Genomic DNA, 18119 nt, shown 5'->3' on the forward strand with positions numbered 1-18119 from the left:
GCCTACCATTGCAGGAGTGCTCTCCCCTGCTGAAATCCTGTCTTGCATGACAAGAGCAAAGGCACGTGGACAGGCTGGAAGCCTCGACGCGTGGGAGGATCTGTCTACACCCAAGTGCCTGGAGATAATGCTCAGGTGACAAAGAAGCAGCTGCTATGAGAAACCCATGAGAGATCAGGGAAGCAGCTGTGCCGTATAAATAATAACACCATTAGGGTTGCCTGAAATATCCTATTCAAACAAGAAACTTTCGCTGTGCCCCAAGAGCACGGGACACACAGCAGTGGCTGCTGCAAGAAGGGAGGCAGCAGGGCAAGGAGGATGGAGGTGGCATTCCAGCAGGATACACTGAGCAGCGTAAAGGGACCCCCAAACTGCTAAATAACCAGGGGAAGGGGGGCAAAGACAGCACTCCTGCAAGAGAGCTTGTTTCTCGGGTGGTGTCCCTCTGCGCTCCCCTTCCCCGTGCCCTGGAGTCCCAAGAGCCCCAGAGCCGGGAGGGAGATGGTGACACCCTGACCACCTTTCTGCCTTTGGGGAAAGCGGGGACAGGACTTGGGGAAGATGTTGCCACCTGATGCTCACGCAGCTCTGGCTTTGCAGGTACAGGCGATGCTGGGATGCTGGGAGGCAGCAGGGGACAACCCAGTTCATATCTTTACCCCATCTCAGGCAGCAGCAGCAGCAACAGGAAATCCAGGAGCTCTGTGAAAGCACAGGGAGGGAGAGAGAGCATGAAGTCCCCTTGCCTCGGCTGGTGACGTCTCTCCTTCCTCTTTTTTTTTTTTTTCCTGTCCCTATAAAGAATCTCGGGCTCGCATCAAACTTCCCAGAGAAAGCAAACCAAACCAAACCCAGAGGCGTGGGGGAAAAGGGAAACACCTAAGGCGGGATCTGGCCATGCCCAAGCTCCACTGCCTGCCGGCTGCCTGCCCTGGGCGCTGCGGGGTGCCCCCCGGCAGGTAGCCAGGCTGGGGGCCCTGGAAGCTCCCTCTCATCCTGCCTTGCGAAACTCACTGAAGTTGAGAGATTGTTCTTCTTCCTCATCTCTGCAGCACCTGCACCTCCTTGGATAAATACGTCTAAGAGGAGGCTTTTCCGTTCAGCCACCTTATCCCAAACTCCAGGCAAAGGACTGCTCGGAGCAGCGACTCACTGACTGGAGGAAACTTTTTGCCAAACTTTTCTGGTGCTTCGCTCTGCTATTTAACCCCTTGAGTTGCTTTGCACCACTCAGGCGGGCTGGGGAGCCTTCTCTTCTCAGGCAGAGTAACACTCCCCCCCAGGCACCCTGCAAATTAGAAAAGCAGGGGGAAACGAGGAATAAAGTTATTGTGAAAAGAGGGGGGAAAAAAGCCTAAAAACTTGCACCTCGAGAAGAAAGGAAGGAAAACAAAATCCGCAGCCCAAGGATGAAGCAGTGAATGGAAAGAACAATTTAACTGGAATCAACAAGTGGGAACTTCTGCACGCCGTCCTCTTCCCCTCCCTTCCCGCTCCAGCCCCGCAGGCTTTCAGAAACTTGTTGCTGGAAAGAAAACTTATCCCCGGTTCGCGGACCTCTCTTCCCGCTCCTCGCAAGGGATATAGCAGTCACCGGCACCGGCGATGGTCCCCAGGCCCAGCACCGCCCTGGCCGTCTATGCCCTTCAGGGGCTGCTCCTGATGCACGGTAAGACCCGCTCACACCTGGGTTTCTCCTTCTCCCCCGCTCGCCTCCCAGGGCGGCTGAGCAGCGGAGGGCGGCGGGGCCGAGGAGAGGGTGGTGGGGTGGGGAAGGGGTCCCGGCAGGCAGCCCGCCGCTGCCCCTTGCCCGAAGACCGCCGGTGCCGTCCGTGTGCCCGTGTCCCCCCCGCCCGCCCCGCTCTCCCCGCTCTTCCCGCGCTGTTACCTCAGGCGAGCGCGCGCGGCGGGCGCTAGGTGGCGTATCTACAGGGAAAATAATAACGAAAGACAAAAAATCTCCTTGAAGTGTTGCACTTAAAGGACACTGTTTGGGGGTTGTTTTGTTGGGTTTGGGGTTTTTTTTTTGGTTGTTTTTTTTTCCCCTGCTCCTGATCCCCTCGAGGGTTCGGCGCTTGGTTAAAAATAGCAACTTGTGGGGCCCGGCGTCTTTGCGCCTCTCCCTCCCCGGCGTGGGAGCGTTTTCGCCTCGCATTTGATGGTTGGAAGCAGACCTGAGGAAGAAAAGGCTTCAAAAGGAGGAGGAAGAACGGTGGCGTGTCTGGGAACGCTCCACGCAGCGCGGGCAGGGCGCGTGGGCTACCTCGCTTTCTTCGGGGGGGATCGGCGCTCGTGTCGGAGCTGCGTGGGTACAGATATCGCAGGCAAACGCCTACCTTCTCTTTGATATTTCAGTTCTTATTCATGTGGTGTCTCTCCACTGCATCCCCCTTCCCAGCCCAGATGCTCGGTTAGGTTCCCCGTTCTCCAGCGCTCATTTTACCCTGCTGCAAAGGCGCTCGCCCCCCTGGAGTTACTCCTGATTTTCGCTGATATCGGAAAAGCCAAGAGGCAGGTTAATGAGATTTAGAAGAGCTTTTCCATCTGCCGTGTGACTTTTCATTATCTCATTAAGCGTAAGGATTTTGCTGGATTACCGTGCTATTCATTCATGACACTGCAAATTGTGTAAGGGAGACGGTCTGTTATTTCTGGGGAATTCCTTCTGACAGTAATGATGATTTTTTTTTTTTTATACTGAATGTATTTCACAGCACAAGACTGTCGCTTCTTTAGCATATTATAATCTTTTTGTAGTTTAATATCAAGAGCATAGCTTCTGGAAACACTGTGAAGCACCACTGTCCTTGATTTTCTTGGATTCATTCAGGGTTTTAATGTATTCCTTCTGCAGAAAGGAACTGATTGGCAAGCACTAGCCCCAGTGAATTTCACACATCCCCTACAGCACCTTCCCCACAGTTGCCTACAGAGTAAATAGCTAAGCCTGAGATTGCGCTCCAAAGGGCTCTTCCTGAAAAAACTGAAGCAGCAAACCTTACAGGTAGAAAGGAGCCCCTCCACCACAGAAACCCTAGCAGTGCCCAAGTTAACCCCCGAGAAGGTAGTCCCGCACCACACTGGACACCAGTACCCACACCTTGAGTTGCACCTGGCCCGGCATAGGAAGCTCATGCAGCCCTCGGAGAATTCCCGTAATGTGCTCCATCTGGCTGACACGTGCGTGAGCAGCCAGCTGCATGCTATGTTAGTTTTAACGTCTGAATAGTCTGGAAAGGTTGCCCATAGAAGGCATATTACCAGAAATCCAGCGTGATTTTCACAAAGGCATAAATCACTGCAGACTTTCATGGATCAGAGAGAGATAATAACAAGTATTTGGCAGAAGGGAGAAAGCGTGTCTTGCAACAAGTGTTTCTGAGGCTCCAGGATGAAGTGGAGCACAGTGCAGTTGTTACTGAGGAGGTGGGTGAGAAGCCTGGCTAGAGATGCTACCCACGTTTCAGGGCTGACTTGGGTCCTTACTTACCAGGTTACTTCCCTAATAATTGTGGTCCTAAATAACTTTGGAATTTGGTCCAGATTCACTTTCCCATTAGTGCCAGGCACAGAGAAGGCAGAGAGAAGGCAATGTCCACATCCTGTGACAAAGAAAGGAAGGCAGGCACATCGCTAACTGTCCCTGTAGGCAAAGACTGATGATGGATTTGGAAGCAGCATTATGGATGTCAGACCTTTGCCCATCATTAGGAAAAGATAGTATGTTAGCACAGTCTCTGTGTGCCCTAATTAGGCTGGAAGCCAAACTGAAACAGGGCCAGGAAGTCGGAGGATTCTGGATAGCACTGATGTTATGGAGGTATTAACTCCTCGGCCACCTTTCCCTCAAAGTTCATCTCCAGCAATGAACTTGGTGAAACTTTGTTTGACCTCCCAAGGCACAAGAGGCACAGATCTATTCTGCAGGCTGTAGGTTAAACCTTCTCTGGGATCTTTGTGGTCAAAATTAGGCACATTTGTGCTGAAGACGCTGACTCTGATTCAAAGCTAAACAATTTCATCTGCAATGCAGATAACAGATTTTACAACTGTGAGAGATATTCAGTACCTGAGGTGCTGAGTGAGGGCAGCGCAGCTGCCCTGCCGAGGGATACCTCCCCAGTCAGGACTTCCCAGGTGCCCGAGTGAAAAGAAGCTCTCTCAGCTCATACCAAACCTCAGCAAAGGAGTCTGAGTGCCCTCTCCTTCTCTATTAGTAGCTGATCACAACCACTGTGTCCTTATCTTCTGCTCAGCAGCTTGCCAAGGCTGTCTAGGTGTGCTGTGGATGCCAGAGGACAGAAGATAACCGTAGCCATGTAGTTCATCCAGATCAAAGAATGGTCTCCTCTAGAGAACTCCTAACTTATTTGGTGCTTTCAGTCCTTTGTGGGTGTTTAGCAGGGGGAAAGAGACCATGCAAACATCATCCCAATAATTTCCTGCCTTATTATAAAACACAGCTTCAAAATATTTTATGCATCTTTAAATTTCCTCAGACAGTTCTATGAGTATCATTAAATTTCCACTTTCTTTTTGCTTGTCACACAGCTTATGTTCAACTCCTTAGAGTACTAGTTAGGGTCTTTCTGCTCAAAACTTTTGTTGTAGTAATTATTGTGCAGATGCCAACAGCTGGCACATGATTTAGGTATGGAGTGGGTTGGCTGAAAAACAGCCCTTTAAAAAATAATCTGAAAATAATTTTTTACACTAGAAACACCTTCTATCTTGCATGAAAAATTTAGTATCTTTTACCACCTGAGATTATCATCAAAAAGTTTTTAATATATAAGCAATCCAAAGTACTTTTCAGGTATTGGAATAAACTCAGTAATTTCAGTGATTTAATACTGGAAAACTAACAAGATTCAAGAACAAAAATTAGGTCCTGCCTGATCCCTTTGAAATTAAAGCAAGTTTGAAATCGAAAAAATTTTGTTTCATTTTGCAACCTCTTCTACAAATAGAATATACTAGGGTGGGCAATTTAGCTTGCTAACATATACGTTTCAATTATACCACATAGCAGTAGCTAAGTCAAAATCTTCAGGAGCTCAGACTCCTCCTGGTTTGCCAACTAGGATGCTCACTGCGTATAGCCGGGAAGACTTCGGGCTCAGCAGTGCACTGTTGCAAATTCAGAGGCATTAAGGGTATGCTTTCACCTTTCTCTGAGGCAGTCAGTGCTGGAAAGTTGAGGATTGGAGAGCTGACAATACAGGCTGTTGATTGGTTCTAGTAAACCAAAAATGTGTCTCTTAATTGGTGTTATTCCTAAACATTTGCTTTACTGTGGGAAAATGTTATAAAACGCAGAGAAGACTTTTTTTTGACATTGTGATATATGAGCCTCCTGCCTGAAGCTGCCACATTCAAAACCAACTGGAAATCTCTTTACACTAATTCATCCATTTAAGGCAAGGAAAAAAATGTAAAGTATTACTGAATACTCCCCAAACTTCTCAATAACAGCATCATACCCAAAAGAATACTGAGAATACAAACCAGATTGTTTGTTGAAGGTTTCAGTTACAAGAACTTATAGTATTTTCTTTAAAAATTTTTAAAAATATTTATCTGCGCACATTTCCCCATTGGCCTGCTAATATGTATCAATCTAAATAAAAGCAATGAGGTACATTTGAGTTATCTCTGTCCTTTCATACATTCTCTGAATTGTTCATTTTATGATGAAGTATTTGTACAAAGCAATAGCTCAATCTACTTCACCTTTGAAGTAATGTATCAAGTTGGGCTAGATATATAATATTTATGGTGCTACTAGGTTTATGCACAAGGGCAAAAGGTTTCCAACCACAGCAGGAGATTTCTTAGGTACAGTCAGTGGTAGGTGATCTGCTTTTTTCGTAAGTTTGTCTTCCAGATTGCCAGCACCGTTTGAAGGAGGGTGAAAATCTGCCCTATGCCTTATACACTCAGAGATGAAACTCGTCTTTTCCTTCCAAATACATTTGCAAAGTATAGGCAGCAAGGGTCACTTGATCATCAGCAAAGGACAGGATGAACAAAGAAGCTGCTTTCAGTTTACATTGCAAAACAGTTTTTGGGGCAGCAACAGCAACCTGCATTTTATAAAACTACACAGGAAATTTCCAGGAGGCAGCGTTTGACTTTCAAAGTGAGCATGAGAAGGACACTGAAGCTTAGCCCTACCAAACTTCACGTGCTTAGTTTGGTATTTCCTCTGATCAGCCTTACTCCAACTTCCCTTTTTTTCTCTAAACCAGACTGATGTCACTGGAATGGGAATTACAAGTGGAAGTAATTAGAAGATGTTTGGAATATCTAAACAACGGCTAGGAACAAAATAGATCTGTCCCTAGTGTTTTCCTTCAGAAACCAGCTCAGATGACTGACAGGACACGAAGGCTTCTGAGTGCCGATCAAGGCATTCCTGTTCCTCCAGTCCCCACCTCCAGGCAGAGCATCTAAATGTACTCAGTCACAACAACCAAAAAAACTTGGCTACCTAAATAAGCTGCCATAAAATGTGTGTAATAGAGAACTGATCTCCTCACCAAGTTAGGCACTTCTTTAATTTTTCTTTTTAAGGCCACAGGGAAAATAGTAGAAGCTGCCAAAAGCAACCAGCCAAGGTTATTATCTGGAAATGGCATTTAATATAAGCGCATGCTTGAAGCTTGCCCCAGGGAGCAGAACTTCAGCAGCAGAGAGCTTGCAATCATCAGAAGCAAGGCAAGATTAGAACAAATCATGTGAAGCAAGGTTTTCTGTATGAGAGGTGTGACCTTAGAGACTTGTCCATGAGCCACTTCCTCAAGTGGGGAAGGAGGAAGGCTCAGAGAAGGTAGGGAGTCTGATCTCATGAGGCTGTGATGAGCAAAACCGATGGCTGCCCATTTTGTGCAAATTCCTCACTGCCTGAGTGCTGAACACACTTGCGTGGGGAACCCCAGCTCACCTGAAACCAGGTATTAACATAAATTCGGAACTGAACTAGGCAAATCTTGTGACTGCTTTTATAAGCTGATTGCATCTCCCACATTTGCCAATAACTAGAATACAAAACAGGAAAGAATCTCTTGCATAAAGTCCAGTCCCCACTTCAAAGAGCTGAATCTGGTGTGATGGTGCTTTTCTTTGCCATAGCTGAGACAGGGCTTGCCATTACACTTTATATACCCGAGTGACCGTCTCAGCTCTGTGCTTTCAAAGGCTTTAGAAATGTAAGCAGTGAATTCACATACTAAGGGCAGCTGAGCTACTGCCCTGTGCAAATGTTGTTAACTTTTGTATTAGGCTGTTACTAACAGTGAAATACAGCTACGCACTCTCATGGAGCTCAAGTCTTTGGACTGCTTTTGAGGCAGTCCAATACCCTCATCTCCAAGTCCTTGGATTAGTCTGTCTTTACAGCACATACTTTTTGTCCTCACTACATCCTACATCCCTCTCCTGCTCTTCTCTTCCGCTCCCCCCCCCTCCCCCCTTTCCTGGATGTCTCCTAAACTCCCTTCAGGGCTCTGGATTCCTTGAATTTTTACATTAGAAAAAGCCAAGAGGAATTTCTCAGCCTTCCCATAACAGGAGTCTGCACAGTCTTTCTTCCCTGTACCAAAATGAATTTTGCCTTTAAAATTGTGCCTGGTGCGCAGATTTTGGCAAGCCGAAGTGGGATTGCCCGAGACCTGCAGTGGAATCTCCTCTGCTTTCTGCAAGCAGATGCCCTAAGTCTTCCTGCTGTAGTGAATTTTACAAGAAGCAATTTTTGCAAGTCTTCCCCCCTCAATATCTAGAAATCCAGGAGTCACAGCTAGTGTGTGGTGTGTATGTAACCAGTGTTTAGGGCTTTTGTTGTGTCTCTAAGCAGTAAAGCTTTTAGAACTGAGGACTCCTTGACATTACAGAGCAAGAGGAAAGAACCTCATCTAACCCTTCAAATGATGAAAGGCTGAACACACCAGTTTTCCTTTGTGCCCTGCAGGGAATGGCAAAAGCATATGGTCCCCAAGATTTCAAAATTCAGCCAAAAACTACACTCAGGCCCAGAATGTAAAGGAAATATAGGGACCAGCCTTCTATTTTCAGATCACTTGCCTTTGTCTTCTGCGTTTCCACATAGGTTTCCTTAGATCTTCCTGTGTTTTTCTGAACTGTGGGAACATGATTGCCAAGGAAGTAGAGAGGGGAGTTTTCAGCCCTGCTGGGATTGTTCTTGATTTGAGGGTCAAGGAAGCTTGACCTAGTCATTACCTGTTCCATTTTTTATAAAATCTCCATGAATCTAAACCACCTCAGCCAAAATGTTTGCTTCCTTAGAGCCCACAGCTCAGAAATTGCACACCTTAAATTCTTCCTTACAGATACACTAAGGTCAGTTTGCAGGAAAAGCACCAACCACCATGGGGCTACTTTACCTGTTCCTCTATAGCTGTGAGTAAAATGGGACTGCTCGTAGGGGTAGTCCACACAAATACACAGAAGTAGCTATTCTGTAAGGCATTCATCCTGTTTGCTGTTAACTCATATCTCATTAACTGAAAGCAGTGCTGGACACAATAATTTAAGAGTTAAAGCAGTTTTCTCCATGTCCCCAGAAGCCTGCAGCGGGTGATGTGAGCATGAGCCCTCCCAGAATCCCAGTCCTGATCCTCCATTCCCTCACAGCTACTGAGAAAGGCTCACTTTGGCCCTTTGTAGCCATACGAATCATCCCTGAAAGCTGATACTGAGCCTGGACTTCCCTAGCTTTTGTGTTGGGTTGCAGATTTTAATGTGCAGATGCCTACTACAGTATGTCCTCCAGGAGTTATAAAATGTGTTTTTCCCCTCTGCTTCTTCACTTGTTCTTCCAGCTGCCTGAAGCTGGCTCCCTGAGGGGCTGTAACACTTGCCCACAGAGTGGCACTTGGAAGCCCTTCTTGTGGGCAATCCTAATTACAATACGCCTTCATACAGGAAATGGCTGTTGGAAGAGATTGCCCAGAACCCTTAACAGGAAGACGCATATGACTGTGTTTGAAAGGAGGGAAGTAAAGCACTGCGGATTATCAGTTGCAAACCTCAAGGTCCCTGTCTTTCCTTGCAGAAAAATAAATCCCACAGGTGCCGTGTTGTCCAGCACTGGGTCACTAGGTCCATCCCCCACCTCCACTTAGGGAAGGGTACCCACTCCACTCACTGCCGCTTCACTCCTGAATGAATACTATCATTGCTAATTTGCAAAGATAAGGGAAAGGACTTCATGAGCATCCACTACTTAAAAGCACAGGTACTACTTTGCTCCATAACCCATGAGGAATAGCAGAAGAAACAAGAATGCAGTGCCCAGGTGTGGGGAGAAAAGTTTTTCCCAGATCTCTTTCTGGATGTAGATAAGGCAAGGAAGTTGTATCAGCTCTTGCTGCATGACACAGCAGGACGGAGCTAAACAGCAAATTTGGCTAGTTAAAAGGGTTTTGTACTGTTACAATTAAAGGATGATTCAAGTGAATGTAAACAATGATGTCACCCTGAGAACCTTTTAAACACAATTTAAGTTATTACATGGTGCGAAGCAGAGAGAATCGGCTAACCTTTTGGCCTGCCACATTTTTTTCTCTACAAATGGATGATGTCTGGATTACTTTCATTTCATGTTAATGCACTTGGGACAAGCTTTCCTCTCAGTTACACAGGTTTAAAGCTGTAGCTTGGCTGAAGACAATAGCCTGCCTTTGAATTTTCCTTTGTGTGACTAAGAACATTTATTTTATTATGGTTGTTCATACATTTTGTGGTAGAATCTGAGTGAGAAAAGAACTGCCTGAAAGCTGCTCTCTCACTGCATGCTTTATAGAGGTAGATCTTGCTGGAAAATCCCGATTTGTTTTGGAAGTGAAAATTCACTTGAGAAAGCTAAGTAACCTGCTTACTTTCCTGTGATGAAGGAAAGCCAGTGTGTGGCCCCTGCACCGAGACTGCAGCAACATCCCGTTGTGTGAGGCAGCACAACCCCTACTGCTACTCCTGAACGCTCCAGTGTACGCTCTCGCTTCACATTTCTTTTGGCTTTAAAGATCGCATTCTGCTAAGCCTCCTGGAGGCTCTCATGCTTAAACCAACTTTCCTTCAGTCTTGGCAAATCTTCTATTGAGTAAGGACAGAGCAACAGCAAGAGAACAGGGTTTGGCCCAATAGGAATTACCAGAGAGAGTAATTAATCCCCTGAATCCTATGTCAGCATGAACCAAGCAGAGCTTGCAATGGGGAGGGATTCCCTGGGGCAGAGCCTCCTCTGGCTGTGATCTCAATGCCGTTGGCCCATCTCACTTTGCAAGAGCCATGTGTTTCTCACAGCTCATCATCCCACTCAGTGATGACTTTTCCAAATATAATGATACCATGGGTCTCTGGGAAAGTAAGGCCCAGTTGTTACCATGAAGCTGCTAATGATCCCGTTAACAGTTTTATTACTTAATCCACTGATACATCAGGTTCTGACTTTGTCCAGAAAGGAGATAAACCCAAGTCTTCAGTGTGATGTATTTATAGGTTTGGAACTGCTCCGGGGTTTCTAGGCTGTGCTCACATTTGGACTGTTTTCTCATGGCTTTCTCACCAAGTCAAATAAACATGGGTAGCTTCGTTCTCTGCGTCAATTTGGGCAATATCACCCTGCCCTAATGAAAGAGAAGTGCAGGTCAAAACAGAAAACCCAGTATGGCGTGACTCCTGGGATGAAGGAACTGTCTGGGCAAGGTGAATTCAGGAAGACAGCAGGCCGCTGAGCAGGGTATGTCAAAGATTCCCCCCATCTGGCTCCAGACAGTATTGTACACTGCAATTCCCATCAGGAAATTTTGTCATTACATTTGAAGGAGGATGTATACAAGGCTGATTTCTTCTTCTTAGTATTATGGACACATGGGATTACTCTGACCTATAGACTTTTCAAACAGAAAGACCGGTAGAGTTGGTTCTTTATATGCTATGGCTTATATCAGAAGAGCATCGTTAGACCAGAAAGAGGAACTAGAAAGACCCCTAAAAGAAATATGGGGTTTCACAATATATTAATTGGACTGTGATCTTTATATCAAGGATAAAAATATTTGGTATAAATTAGCCATGTACTTTGCCTTTTTTATTGTTGTCTGCTTTGCATTTGAAATGTAATGTTCAAACCTACACGGTGAAACGCCATTATTAATTTAATTTAATAAATCATGAAGTAGTGTGCCTTCTGGTTACTGAAGTTGGTCTCTGTTGAATTTTATGCATAACTACGGTTATTATATTGTTATTAAAAATAACTTACTAGCATTCTTTTCCTAATGTACTATCCAGCATGTCAGAGCTGGTATACAATATCATCTAGGGCAGGCATCCACAAACAGGCACTATGACATCCCATAAGTCTACAAGCACAGACTAATGCTCCCAAGAGAAAGGCTCTCCTTTTCCCATCCCAAGAATACGTGCACAATTTGTTTTAACATTCTTCATGACAGCATCTTCAGCTTTCTGGAGAGTTTCTGGCAGAAGGACAAAAGAAGAGGAAAGGAGACAGTTTTGTCTGGGTATAAATCTCAGTTTTCATTTGCCAAACCTGTCCTGCACTTTTGAGAAAATCGGGGCAGTAAAGCTGAAAATTCTGTGCTCACAGTGGGATTAGTGGAAAAGCTAAAACTGAGCTAGTTTTGATTTCCATGGAGTAGAGTTTGCATAGCTGCCATTCAAGGCCATTTGCTATTCCACTGTACAGTATCACAGTATCACTGTACTTTAAAACATTAATGTAGACTTTTAAATACTACATGGATTTGTGTCTGGCATGGAGCAACGCAACTTTGACGTTCTGCCTATCTGTTTACCTATGCCTGGGATGTCCCTCAGTCTGACCACTTGACCTAAAAATTTTGGTCTCAACATCTTCCCAATTTAACTGAAAGTTTTATACAAAAATTTTGTTTTTCAAGATAGTTTTCATTAAAAAGATAAAGGTGTATTTCAGAAACAGGCAGCTATTGCTTGGGAAAACAGGAATAATCATTGTAAGATAAATGACTGGGTAGAATCAGTTTGGCCAGAAATATGAGACACAAAGCTGACAGCATGAATCTCTTACCAGCATAAATCGGATCTATTTGTAAACACAACTAGTTGGTCCAGGGTCTGCAAGTGCCCTGGATAGCTCGCACTGCCTGTGCAGTACTGCAGAATGTCCTTTAGGGGCTAGTTTGCTGCGTAAAGAAAGCCACTAAAGATTTTCTTGTGCAGAGAAGGGACAGGGATGTGCATTCAAATAGCAACGGTGCTGTCACTACTCCTCCTCAGGTGGCTTCACACCTAGTGTGACCACACTTCATAATTAATAAGGTAGAAATCACCTTATCGATGAACTAGCCCTTTTCCTGAACAAGAGGCCAAGTGTAATCTTTAATCCAGAGTCCAGTGCATGACAATCTGTATGAGGGAAATACTGAAGGCTTTATTTTACAATTCTGAGATTGCTATTACAGGTTCTGGACATTTCTGATATATGCATTTCTTTTGCATCCCTGGAGCAGCAATGATAGTTAATATTGGCATCATTAAAGCCACCACCATTATGGTTCAGGATAAACACTTCACCTTGATGAATCAGGTAGCTAATGCTTTGCAGAGCCATTGCTTTGGGCTGCTGATTCTTTAATTCCCAGACTGACCAATGTATCTGGTCTTGTCTGGTGTCATCATACGCAGTCTCCTTAAATTTAGTGCTAGGCTAACCAGACTTAAAAAGAGACAGTAAAAGGGGTTAAAGAGCATCATTAGGAGAGCCCAGAACAGCCTAATTCCTTTAGTCATCTTTCCTGTTTTAAAATCTTTCTGCTTATCTCAGTTCTGGTCTTGACATCTGCTAGTAGTGAAAGCAAAGTAGTGACAGTTGGGCGTGGTGGGATGTAAGGAGGGTATCTCATATGCTGATCTTCTTGCAGTGTATACAATAAAGGAATTGAGAGGAATTCACAGCACACGTAGGGCAAAGGTCTCTCTCTTATGCTCTTTCATTTAATGGTCAAAGTGATGTCTTTTAGTGTGTATTATACTGCTAGCCTTTGAATGGCTGCATTTTTTGTTTGTTTTGATTCTATATTGTTCTAAGTTAAATAGTAGGAAAAGAGAAATCTCTGCCACCATAACATTCTCTTATAGGTCTATTCATTATAGATCCCGAGAGGAAACTGAGAGTTCCCCTGTACAATGGTCTGATATACAAACGAGCATACATTAACTTTCTGTGGTTGTATAGTCCATTTTGGCTGCATTTCCTTTACATTCTTAGGAACATGAATTCAGGCATAATTTGGTTTGATGTCTTCCTCTGCCTTGAACTGCTGTCTTGTTAGACGTACTGCACAACAGGCAGCCTCTCTGCAGCGGAGGCCTGAAGTGGAAGTGCTTCAGGCAGACGTGGTGGTGCACTGAGGGACGCTTTTGGAGTGAGTGGGAGGGCCAGGAGCAGAGGACACCAGGCCAGGTCTGCAGGGTTTTGGCTCAACGGGTGGGGGATGCTGGGGCGGCTGCTGGCCAAATGCCATGCTCCAAACCAACAAGGACGTCAGGTAGGTTGGACATAAGCCACGATGTTTAAGTAGCTCGACTTCGGTCCCTTGTCCTTTGACAAACACCTTAGGGGAGCTCAGTTGGGGCACATCTGCAATGGCTTTGGCTGCAATAACTCCAGCACTGGGGCTGCAGCAGGGTATGATACAGGAACACCCAGAATCTCTGGATGGGAAATGGCTGATGCAATTACAGCTGTGTTCACCGCACTAATTAGTGTGGACACTTTGCTCAGGACCACAGCTCGGTTGCTGCATGAACTGCACTCTTCAGTAGGTACCCACTCAGACCTCTAGCGCTTTGGGCACTCTGGCATTGCATTCCTCGCTGTGGCACAGGTATGTTTTCTGCTTTTGTGCCTCTGCTCTTCTTCTGTAAATTGGGGAGATTAGCACTTCCCTTCCTCCCTGGAGGGATGGAGTGATAAATGTTTTGAAGAGAAAAAGCAGCTCAGGAACTGCAGTAGATTTGCTTCATCTTTCACTTCCATCACCAGAGAAAAAGCCATTTGAAGCTACAAAGATACCAAGGCATTTAAGGTTGTAAGGATTAGGACTGGGATACCGTGATAGGCTTGGCCTGAACTGTCAGAAATGAATCTCTCTCCTGTCCTCAAGACAGACGGCTACAGAATTTGGGTTTGGCTGTTGCTCTTTGCACTGACATGTCATGCTCTCACTTACTTTGCATGCAGACAGAGCCAAGGAGATGAAAAAGCTTAGAGACTAGATCAGTCATTGTTACCCTGCCTTCTGTAAACAGCTTTGCACAGTCTGAAGAGTGTGACTGCTTCTGAAATGCTGCCTGTCCCACCCAAAAGGTGTGTCTAACACATCACTCCCTGCTAATGCTGGCTTGCATAGCCTGCTTACACATCCTGGGTACCACCAGGTGCATGGCAGTGATGCACAGGGCTTGGTTGCAAGGCTACAGTTTTTCTCTAATTTCTTTTAACGCAGGACCTCCTTCAGCCTCTTGGCCCACACATATGCGGTAGATTGCTAGTTTCCTCGGAGGAATAATGAAGTGCGCACGCGGACGCGCACACATGCATAGGTGCAAACGGATGCAGTGTTACTCCAATTGCAACTATATTCTAAAAAGCCTCTTAGTTTTCATTCTGACTGTGTCTTCTGGCACAGAGAAATTTGCAAAGCTAATTTTCAGCTCCCATCTAATGGATTCCCCTGCTGAGTGTCTGTTACAGTTAAAGGATTCCAGATTGAGAGTTTGTTCTCGCCTCCCCTGTGCACATCTATGTTGGAGGTACTTCTTGGGGAGCTGGTTAATAAGCCTGGAGTGCCACTGAGTGTTTGTGCTGACATTCCCCTCCTCCTTGGAGGAAGGTAGCCCTCACACCCTTATAGCCCATTTGTTTTCTTACTGCTTTCACCCCAGTAGAAATAAGGTTATTATAGGTATCAGACTGTGCAAGAGAATATTGGATTTATCAAAGTTGAGAAGCAAAAGGAGAAATCCCCCTTGCTAGGAGCTCATTTGTTCTGGAGCTTGCAGGCTTTCTGGGAGGAGGAAAGAGCTGCAGTTGAGCAGCATGCAGCAAGGTTCAAAATACACTGTTGCGCTCTATTTCCTCCTTGCCCCCTGTGCTTGCCTCACTGGCGACCCTCAGAGGAGAGGGCACTGCCATCCACACCAGATATTCACTAGTGCCAGCTCCTTCCAGCTCCTGTAGAAACCGAAGAGAGCCTTTCTGGGGATGATCTTGCAGCTCAGCACAGAACCTGGAGCCAATTTACTTGAGCTCTAATTCCTGCCATGCTGCAGGCTTCCTGTGCAACCTTAAGATACTTATCTGTCTTCAGTTTCCAGCAGTATATAACAGCAATTACTTACCAACCTCACAAACATGTTGCAAGGTTAAATCCCTTTGTAAGCCATCTTGCAACTAATCTTAGAAATGCAGACTGTTGTTGTTGTTATGATTATCATTATTATTATTGCCATTTTGGCACTGCCCTTTCTCAGCCATGGATGTTTTGCTATGACATCTGCACCTACCCAAACCTAAGTACACTTAAGTATCAGTTTCCACAAAAGATTTTTCTCTTTTTTGGACACAGTATATTGGATCTTCACCCCCAAAGGCCCTTAGAGAGTGGGCGTAGCCATGCAGAAAACAAAAGATGAATGGGACACACACATACAAACAACACAACCCATTTCATGCATCTTCTCTTCTCATACCTGGAGACCAAACCTCTAATTCTTATTTTAATATTTGTTAAGATTTTGTCTTGAGGAATGGTGGGAAGAAGGACAAAAAGAGACATTGGTCCTCTTTGGAAAGTGTTTTGTTTTTCCCAAGCAGCTGACCAGGCAGAGCTTTAAGTATTTACTTTAAGTACACATTTCAGTCTCCAGCAGATACAAAGACATCTCTGCTGGGGCATCTTGGGGTAGGACAGAGGCCAACAGGACAAAAGGAGCCCAGGTGGGGTCAGTGTTGGACCTGGGCACTGTGTAGGGTTAGGATTAAGGTCAGGGTCAGGGTTAGGATTAGGGTTAGGAGAGAGAAGCACACAGCCTGAGTGTGAGTGGGGTTGCGAAGGGGCTGCCGAAGGAAGAAGGGGGCTGCAAGTCTCTGGGAATGAAGTGAGCAAGAGGCAGCGAAGACAGAAGCCTATAGTGCAGAAAGATGCCCCAGGAACCCAAATGCCTCACTGAAGCTCTGTGTGGTGGTTTCTGGAGGGTGTGGGAGGTATCAAGGTGTGCTGGCCATGCCAGGCTCATGAGGGAGAAGTCTGCCTCACAGAATGACTGTCACAGACACCTCTCGGTGCCAAAAGACATGGGACTGGTATGGATGATGGTTGTCATGAATTCCTCACTTACACTGGAACAAAATACATTTGTGAAGCCAGCCCAGAAAGGCTACTAAGCACTCCTTCAGCCACTGCTTTGGATATACGTGACCAATAATCTGACTATTTTTCATGTGTAGTTAAGCCATCTAAAAAAGATCAAATTACTGAAGAGGTAGAAAGTTAATCTTTACCTCCAGGCTAAGCTAGAATTACAATTGCTTAATCTCTTACCAAGCAGTTTCTCTCACTTAAAAGGGGAGAGCATAAATGAGTTTTCACTGGAATATGCTATCCTGGCATTTTAATTAAGATGAAAATATATAGGTAAAACAAAATACCTGGGCATTATCAGTTTTCATGGCTATTATTCTATTTGTCAGCTGGGGCAATCCATTTGCTGTGTGAACTGCAGTGCTAAGGGTACGGTATCTTTGTGCTCAAGAGCAACATATTCCCAAGCATGTTGTCTTTGGCATGGCCAATATTTTATCTGCCAGAGCCAACGTTAATGAAAAATTCCTGAAAAATTCCACATTTCAACACAGCAACACTCTGATGGGAATAACAATCTCTTCTGACCTCGTTCAAAAGCAGATATCAGGCAGGATACAGAATAGGAAGGTATTCCTGAACTCTTCTACCCAGGACTTTGGGTACTGTGTACTAAGTTTGTGATGCTTGCCTGCCTTTATAAGTGATATCAACACTGTCAGGTTGTGTATTCCCCATAGTACCTGCATCCAAAATCAGCATTTCTCAGAATAGTCATGCATGCAGTCAGAAACACTGAGTTGGTGAAACTACAAACTGCCTTCTAGTTTTGTTGCACAACTGTCTCACCTCTTTGAAACAGAGTGATGCAGCAGCTTTATAATGAGAACATATCTGCTTATAGAAGTGTGTTTGCCCTTCTGGGACAAAGTTGTGAGTCTTTTTGACATGGGGGGTAGGTATATTTGTGATCCATTACAGTTAACGTTAGCCTAGATGATTTGTAATATATGGGCTCATCTCCTCATTGCATTGGACAGTCTGGAAAACTAAGTCAAGCAAAGTGAGCTGTGAAATAAAAGCCCAGTCATGAGTAAGGTGGCCTTAAATCACTGTCACTGACTGCAAAGGGACAGTCCAGGGAAATGGAAGGTACTAGTTTACTTTGATTTGCATTAATTGAATTCACACAGATCGTCATTTCCCTTAGGAGTTCAGAGTATCATGTACTTTTGTTGTAGGCAGGATAGTACTAGAGGTTAACTGGCATATGGGCTGTGCCACAATGAAATCGCTGACTTGAACAAGAGAATAGCCACCCTGAATTTCTCTTTCAGTGCCTTCACTTGAGCCTTGCACAACCAGACCATCTTTCCTGCTCTGAAAAGGGTTCTTGTCAGGACAGGCAAGCCAGAGCTGTGGGAATTGTGGAAGATCCCAGCATAGGAAAGAGAGGCCATTCTGAGGAGACCTTGCAACAAAGCTTAGGGAGACATGCTGGATTTATTCACCTAGTGTAGGTCACTCAGTGAGTGGAGAAATAAGTGACCTTGTCACCAAGCAAGGAAAAACCATGTATACAGCCTCTCCACACACTATCCTACAACTGAAACCTTTGTGTTATATGCCTACTTTGTGGACCAGAACACAGAGAGCAAAGGAAAATCAAGACTTACAGGCATCCAAAGTCAGCTTATTACACACACATCCACACCTGACAAAAGA

The 18119-nt window shown here is 45.1% G+C and overlaps 1 protein-coding gene across 3 annotated transcripts in view; it reads left to right on the top strand.

Moving 5' to 3' along the window:
- Positions 1-633: 633 nt before the first annotated feature.
- LOC104315895 (vascular endothelial growth factor receptor kdr-like) overlaps positions 634-18119 on the top strand; it is a 141611-nt gene continuing 124125 nt past the window's right edge. Inside the window, exon 1 of one of the 3 annotated variants that reach the window (XM_069810887.1) lies at positions 634-1672. In XM_069810887.1, coding sequence (XP_069666988.1) covers positions 1609-1672 — 64 coding nt within the window. In that variant the 5' untranslated portion in view covers positions 634-1608. The remainder of the gene's footprint in view (positions 1673-18119) is intronic. The other 2 variants (XM_069810889.1, XM_069810888.1) reach the window with 2 other exon arrangements.

Source organism: Haliaeetus albicilla, chromosome 23 (genome assembly GCF_947461875.1).
Source record: "Haliaeetus albicilla chromosome 23, bHalAlb1.1, whole genome shotgun sequence".
NCBI lineage: Eukaryota > Metazoa > Chordata > Aves > Accipitriformes > Accipitridae > Haliaeetus > Haliaeetus albicilla.